This window comes from Acanthisitta chloris, unplaced genomic scaffold (assembly GCF_000695815.1).
Source record: "Acanthisitta chloris isolate BGI_N310 unplaced genomic scaffold, ASM69581v1 scaffold704, whole genome shotgun sequence".
Taxonomy (NCBI): Eukaryota; Metazoa; Chordata; class Aves; order Passeriformes; family Acanthisittidae; genus Acanthisitta; species Acanthisitta chloris.
In genome coordinates this window covers 32286-40008 of record NW_008668029.1, presented here as the reverse complement: position 1 = coordinate 40008, position 7723 = coordinate 32286, and the positions used below count along the sequence as shown (strand labels likewise).

Genomic DNA, 7723 nt, shown 5'->3' with positions numbered 1-7723 from the left:
TTCCCTGGTGTCTGAAACTATCTTTATGTGAAAGGCTCTCTTTTGATTTCAACAAACACGATACTGACTGTACTTATTCCGTGAGGCAGACACAAGTCTGGAAGCACAGAATGCAATTTCATTTATGTGTTAGTCATTTAATTGATCTTTGGAATTTGCTTGTACCTCCATACCTACCGATATGCTGCGAAGATCACAGGTAACTACAATTCAAGAGCCTTGGAGGACTGAAAACTTGAAGAATAAAAGAATTCACCCATGAAAACTAACTCAGTGATACTTCCAGTCAATCTGCTTTTCATGCAGTTGAACTGGCTTGAGAAGCAGTAAGCAGCAAAAATAATCTGCATGGTAGTCCCACAGACATACAATAAAACTGCCAGGAAAAAATTGTGACAGTACCACATACTACGATATGACAGACACGTATCAATATACAACACACAGTATCATATGACAGGTATTAAAACATGTTTCCCTACATGCTGTGCACAACTTTTCTTCCCTTATTTACAGACATAAAATGTAATGTAAATATTTTTTATGGATTACAAAAGTGCTACTATCTGCTATGGAAAACCAATTGAAAGGGAATCTACTGACCTCCTATTCATTCCTATGGATTAACAATTTGGCTGAGTAATCTTAGAGCAAGCATAAGTATACTGCAAAAGACAAAAAAATACTTCAAAAGCCATAATGCAGATTGAGACACAGTAAAAATTACTGAGGGAAAAATGTCCCATTGATATACATTAAAACAGGATTCTGTTGAAGGAAGCTGATCGGCCATCATCATTTCCTCACTGCTATTCTCACCTGCATTGCATATTTTTCAATTTCCTGTGCTCTGCTCAAATACCAATCAGTAACGAGATCTACTGAAAGATCAGTAGTCCTGTACTTCAGTAACTCAGGTTGCTTTTCATACAGAAACTCGCCTTCATCTTGCAAAGTTGGCTCAACAATCAACCTTTAAAAAAAAAAAAAAGAAGTACATGTTTAAGTATATATTTGCTATTTGCCTGATTTTTCTCACATCAGTCTTTTTCCTAGAACTTTTAAAAGAAAATTATGCAATTAACCTACCATTACACAATCATTTGATGAGACTCAAATGCCAACCATGCTAAGTGTTAGCTTTTGTCAGCAAACTAACTAGTAGGGGATTTCAAACATGAGACATTTCATAAAAGAAAGAATCTTCTACTGAAGACACAAGTATGCCCAACCTCTGCTTTCCATCTGTTCCTCACACAGTGAAAGGCAGTTCTGTGATCCACTAATGCTGCTATGATAATGTTATGGTTGACAAGTAATGGGATAGAAGAATAAATAAATAAATTTGGATTTTGAACAGTAATCTCCCCCTGCTCATATGCACTTGCTAAAGTTACTCGTCACGTAATCGATCTGCACATAACACTGTAACATGAAGCAGGGTTTGCTCATTCAGTCTCACTAAGAAAGCTGAAAACATAAGTTAGTGCACATAAAAAATAAGAAGTGGGTCTTTTACTGGGTAATTCCCACATTTTAAGTATCAGGAATTTGAAATGTCCATAAAAATACAACAATATTTTTGCTTTTTATATACACTTACCTGCATTCTGCTTTTTCACACCAGTCTTCTTCACGATGCTTCTGCTCATTCCAAGGAAGAATTTTCAATGTCCCCTTCCTGTAACTGGTATAACAAAAAAGGGAAGCCTTAAATAATTTTATTTCTTTTTAATTTGTTATGGCATTCAGTGAATGGAATACAAACCACACACAAGTGTTTCAGTGAATTCACAGTAAGTATGTAATTCAACTACAGCATCAGGTCTTTAAGACTTATCACTTCTTAATGCAGCTTTGCAAGTGTGATCTTGCCTGTATACTATCTATATAAAGATTCAATTAAAAAAAATTATAAATTGAATTTCCTATTGACCATACCTTAAAAAAGGAAAAAACCCACTACACGGTTTAAGAATTTTTACCACTTTACACTAAACAATTTGACTTCATATGGTGTCACAGCAGACTGAAATGAGCAAAAACCTATGATCTTCACAGCTTGAAAAAAATATAATTGTTCAAATTTCAACACAAATCCTTGTACTAAACCAAAACAAAATATGCCCTGCTGTACTGATCTTCCCAGTTAAGTTTAATGTGGTTTTCTGACTACAGACTTCCACAGTGAAGCATCCTCTAAATATTGAGGCCGAAGGAAAAAAAAAATCTGTTTAGGATGCATATTAAGAACAGTATGGGCTATTACTAGAATGATTAGTTAAGGCTTGTTGTTGTAGGCTATCTGTTTTAAGCAGTATAAAACATGAGAAAACCATGTCAAGCTACACAGAACATATAGTAAGGAGGAAGAGGAAAATCGTATGGGTTCTGACATTTGTAGAAAAAAGAAAGAAACCAGGTACAAAGAAGAAACATGAGAGTTTCAGCATATTGGAGCAAAAAGCTATTTTGAATTTCATTCGTTTTCTCCCAACCCTGATAATAAACAGCAATAGCAATGCAACATGGCCTATCCCTGTTTATAAACTAACAACTGACACAATCTTCTCAGCCCTTGAAGAGCAGCACTTAACTCAGCAGAATAAAAAGAAATACAATTTCAACTAACAAATCAATTTCACTATATAGGAAAAGTCAAAAGAACAAAGTAAAAAAATCAGTAACTCCATCTCATTTAGCCACAGCCATTAAACTCACTGAGCAAACGAGGCCCCCACTCACTCCACACGCCTCACCCGCAATGTTGGCCACCCTTTCCCTCTTTTATGCACTAACAAACAATACCCTGTGTTTTAGCACAGTAATTCCAACTCTCCAAATGATAAATGCTGTAGAAATCCAGCGATAAAACGGCAGAGGTAGATTTGCAGTTTACAGAAGTCAAACAAAAGCAGAGGAGAAGACAGAAAATTGTTAATTCCTGTGCAAAAGCTAGCGGAACACCTGTGTTCAATTCCAGTTCATTGGGACAAAATGCTCTACAATTCTCTCTATAATTAGGTACATGCAGTAACATCACTGAAAAATCAACAATAAAGATAACTCCAAATAAACATTTCTGGTTTAAGCATCAGAAATGAAGTCACTCTCTTATTTTTGAAAGATTCATCAGCCCGTGTGTTTTGGGTACTGGGGGAAGTTAGCTGTTTAAATCTTAGATAACATAATTTACCAATAATTGAAAATATTAATATTTAAAACTAAATTAATATGGTCATATTTCAAATGTCATACATGAGAACATTATTACAGAAGGCTCAATTTGTAGTGAAAAAGTTCTCTTTATTAGCTGAAATGTCAAATACCAAAAAAGCCAAAGTGTGATTAACACTCTTCCAAAATATAAAATCAAGACAGTACAAGCAGAACTTTATGTTTCAATCAATAATGTGTTCCTTTTCTGGGTTCTATGAAACAGAAAAGAATATGGGACACAATTTTATTGCCCAACATAATTTATTTCCTTAGTAAACTTTTCCCATTCACTTGCCAATAAGCTTAATTTCAAGGGGGGACTGGTTGGTTGCTTGGTTGGTTTGGGGAGGGGAGGTGGAGGAAAACTGGGGGTAAAATTAAAAGTAAGTCAAAGTTATAGACACAGTTATAACAGTATAGAAAGTATAGGGGGAATCCTCTGATTGAATCAGAACAATGCTGAAATCACTCTCCTCGCCATAGATGTGGCAAAGTTCCATTCTGGACATTCAGCTCCAAGTAAAAAACTGCTTCTTAATGGATTCAGTAGCATAAAGGGTTTATAACGGAAGTTGGCAAACTTGCAAATTTTTAACTGACCTCAATATTGGTAAGAATTATGTTTGTTCCCTCCAATTATTCTTAACATAGTTGAGTTACTTTTCCAACTCTGATTAACAACTACTAGAGACTAAAGTTTAATTTTTATGCAAGCAAGAGTTATCCACTCACCCTAAAGTCAAAAGTTACTAGCAAACACTACTTCTTGTAGGCATGCAATCACCTATGCAGTCTGTATCCCCAACTCATTTTGGAAAATAATCTGCATTTCCCTTTCCCCACCTAAAGAAGGCCTTTTCTTTTCTATCTCTAACACAAAAAACAGATGAGTTTACCCTTAAATTCCAACTGCTTCAAGTATTTTTTAAAAATACGTTTTAAAACAGAATCCTTTCCAAATAACAGAACTCCAATAAAATAATTCTAACACCTCAGGCTTATAGTGCCAACTGAAGTTGAAAGTTTATTGCTTACAAAAAAAAAAAAAAAAAAAAAAAAAAAAAAAAAAAAAAAAAAAAAAAAAAAAAAAAAAAAAAAAAAAAAAAAAAAAAAAAAAAAAAAAAAAAAAAAAAAAAAAAAAAAAAGATTGCTGAGAAAGCTCGCATTCAATTCAAGTTCCCAGGCTTTCCTCTCTGTGAAACTTGCTTTGCTTCCCCTTTTCCCTGCACCTCCAAAATCCATCAGTGACGAAGCAGAGTGCAACTCTGCCTCCCTCTGCTTATCTCAGTCAGCAGGGTACAAATTAAAAAAGTTGAAAAGCACAGAGACAAGCAATGGGAATGACTATAAAGGCAAGACATGTATCGCATCTCTTGTGTAAAAGCCAGAGCAATCAAAGAATGCTAGAAGAATCAATATGTCAAGATTAATATCCAGTTGTCCATTTTATCATTTCACTTAAATAGAAAATGGCATGTGACTGTTCTTACTTCCTACACCAATATAAGTACTGATGAGACTAGCAGGGCCTTGTTTGCAATAAACAGCAAATACTGCTTTACACAACACACATGTAAACTGTTATCTACTTGCTGCATGGCATAATAGATAAAACACCATGTGTTGGGTTCAGAAATAAAATGAATTCTTAGAATAAAGTATCATGAAAGTTTACTATGTTTAGAAAATATCTAGCTCAGGAATATCTGAGTGATATATTAAAAAAGCATGTTATTTCTCACTTGGGAAACTTCAGGTAAATGTTGCAATGTGCTTGCCTCTACCTACGTTTTCCCCTTGACAACTCCTGTTGGCTATTTGCCTTCTTGCCAAATCTACCAAGACCAATCTCATGTTCCAGCACAAGGTTTTGCGGGAATGAAACCTACAGTTGTCCAGACACATCAATTCAAGAAGTGCTAAAAGCATACTACAAAAGTTTTTCATAAAAGCTTATTAACAGACCTCACTATGGAACACTGAAGAGGAAAAGATTTTTCAATTCATGGGAAAGAATTGTCATGAAGTACAATCTTGACTGGAAAATGCCTACTCTCTCTCTTTCCTCTTCTCAGAGCAGAGAAAGTTAAGAGTTAACTATTTTAAGTCAGGTGTATGCATAAGCCATGGAAAACACTTTTAAAAGTATTTTCTGCTCTGGCTCCATTTGCCATTTTAAAAATATTCAGGTTCATCACTGGAATAAGCTGAGAGAGGAATTTTAGCTCTCAGAGTCAAGCAGCATTCAGAAACCACCTCCTCTAAATACTTAAAGAAAACACACCAAAAAAGAAACCCAAACAAGTGCAAAATTTCCTACCCTAGCAAAAATAAACAATTATGGAAAGTCAGTCTTATCAGAGAAGTTTCTTGCTAACTTCAAACAGGCAAAATAAAAACCAAACCAAACAGTAGAACCCACAGCACTCAGAGCTGACTCATAACTTCTCACCTTCCCAACAATGCAGCTCCCTCCTGCCCCCTACATGACTGCATTCAACTATCCATGGTTTCTCTTCTCATCCTGATGAGTTAAGAAAAACTCTTCGCATTTAAAATCAAATGCAAGGATTGGAATAATCTAGTCTCGACAGAAGTAAAGGATGAGAGACCCTGTACCCAAGTCCTTTATAAAAAGGCAAAGAAAATGTTAAAATGCTGTATTTATCCCAATACTTATCACAAGGCTTTTTCCATTTTTATTTTGGAAAAGCAGCTGTTAAAGTGGAAGTAAGTCAACTGAGAAAGATTTCAGGTATCAAAACACCACTGCAATATGCAAACTCAAAATCATACATGCAGATGGGACAGAGAAGAAAGAGACAGAGGCATGAAGACATATCTGAAAACAGGGAAAGCTCCCGTTTTTCTACCAGATTTTTGTTTACAACACATGTACAGCAAACCCAGCTGAAAAGGAGCACATCAGAACCTCTGCACAACACCTGGGTCTAACCAGGCTGAAGTGGACTTTGCATGCACAGGTAGCTTGCCTATAGACCCTATGCTACTGCATCCAGAATTTGTTCCCTGTACTTATGCTAAACAACTTTGCAGGTTTGTTCTAGAAACTGAAATCCCACAGATTTCAGAGGTACACGCAGGTTAAGTCTGCATCACCATGCAGTGGGAACTCACTTCAAATTCCAGACACAGGGACAGATCACTGTAGTCACTAAGGCAGGTAGCTTTCTTTTCCAACTAAAACAATCAATCAACTCTGCCATACCATATCTGTAAGCAAATAATAGCATGGCTCTGCTTTGGTTTTGAGTTTGTTTTTCTCCTGAGCCACTGCTTCTCCCCCACCCTTCACCCTTCTCTCTTTTCTTTTCAACAGTAGAATAAATATGATTGGAGCCCAGCAAATTGACTGATTACAGAGGTATTCAACTCTATGTCTTCAAAACAAGATGACTCTTCCTGCATTGCTCTTTTCACTCTATTGTTTACATAGGCTTAGCAATTCTTCCCATTCTTTTCTTTGACAAAAGAAGTCCATGCTATTGTAGTTTTTGTATTCTACCAACTGCATTTATTCAAACCTGCAGATTATTTTTCTCTCCAAGGACAGGCTTTCAAAAGATGAAGGTCTAATTCAGTTTTAAGGTCAGATTCCAATTCTCTCTATTACCAATAGCAACACTGTGGGGTTTTGATCCTTCAAGCATTTCATACAGCAGGCCTGTCTCCAAGACTCACCTAGCTGAAGACTCAAAATTTTATTTTTTTTTTAATCTTCTGTCTTGTAAACTTGTGCACACTGAATCCAGACTCCAATGCAAAAGGCAATTCGCCCCAACACATTTATAAGAGAGTATCTTTTTAGTGAAAGACACTGACACTTTTTAGAGTAGGTTTAGGGCATTTTGGAAGTAGATGAATCTTTGCTTTTCCCCTTTTTTTTAATCATGTCTCAATATCTGAAAAAATAGTGTTAAAAACATTAATTCTGCATTTGAAAGCTTGTGTGCTACATAGATAAATATTCTTTTTTAATTTATTTTAGAAACTAATTTGTCCAAAGCCTGCATCTTCTCAGACAGCAATGAGGAAAGCAATGCCACTTTCTGTTGCTCTGCAGTTCTTGCAGCTCTGAAACAGTTCTGTTATTTCACAATTATTCCATAACTGAGGATAAAATAAAAGAAATGCATCCCAGATATACTGTCTCGAACAGCTGTGATATGTATTGCATTGTTCATATTACATGAAAACATTCTTTTCTATCATTATAGTAGCTCAAAAGTGAATTACTAAATGCAACTATAGAACTGATTAGGTATATTTTTAGGTTTCCAATTACTCAAAATACTGTGTGATACAGAAGTGGTGGGCAGAGAGAACAGCGCTTCATTTTCCAGGAATATCCACAGGACGTGACAAATTCATCAAGACCAAAGTACAGCTGCAGCCTAAAACAGAATGCCAAAAACATCACACATTTTGGGGAAACTGATCCGCATAAACCAGTGGAAGAGGTATCCCAGATGCTTTTGGCTGC

General features: G+C 35.7%; 1 protein-coding gene across 1 annotated transcript in view; it reads right to left on the bottom strand.

Annotated features, from left to right (window-relative positions):
* Positions 1 to 7723, bottom strand: part of NBAS (neuroblastoma amplified sequence) — a 154199-nt gene that overhangs the window by 122001 nt on the left and 24475 nt on the right. The window contains exons 17-18 of the mRNA XM_009072753.1: positions 1604 to 1687; positions 820 to 973 (exon numbers count right to left, since the gene is read on the bottom strand). Of these exons, the coding sequence (XP_009071001.1) occupies positions 820 to 973; positions 1604 to 1687 (238 nt within the window). The remainder of the gene's footprint in view (positions 1 to 819; positions 974 to 1603; positions 1688 to 7723) is intronic.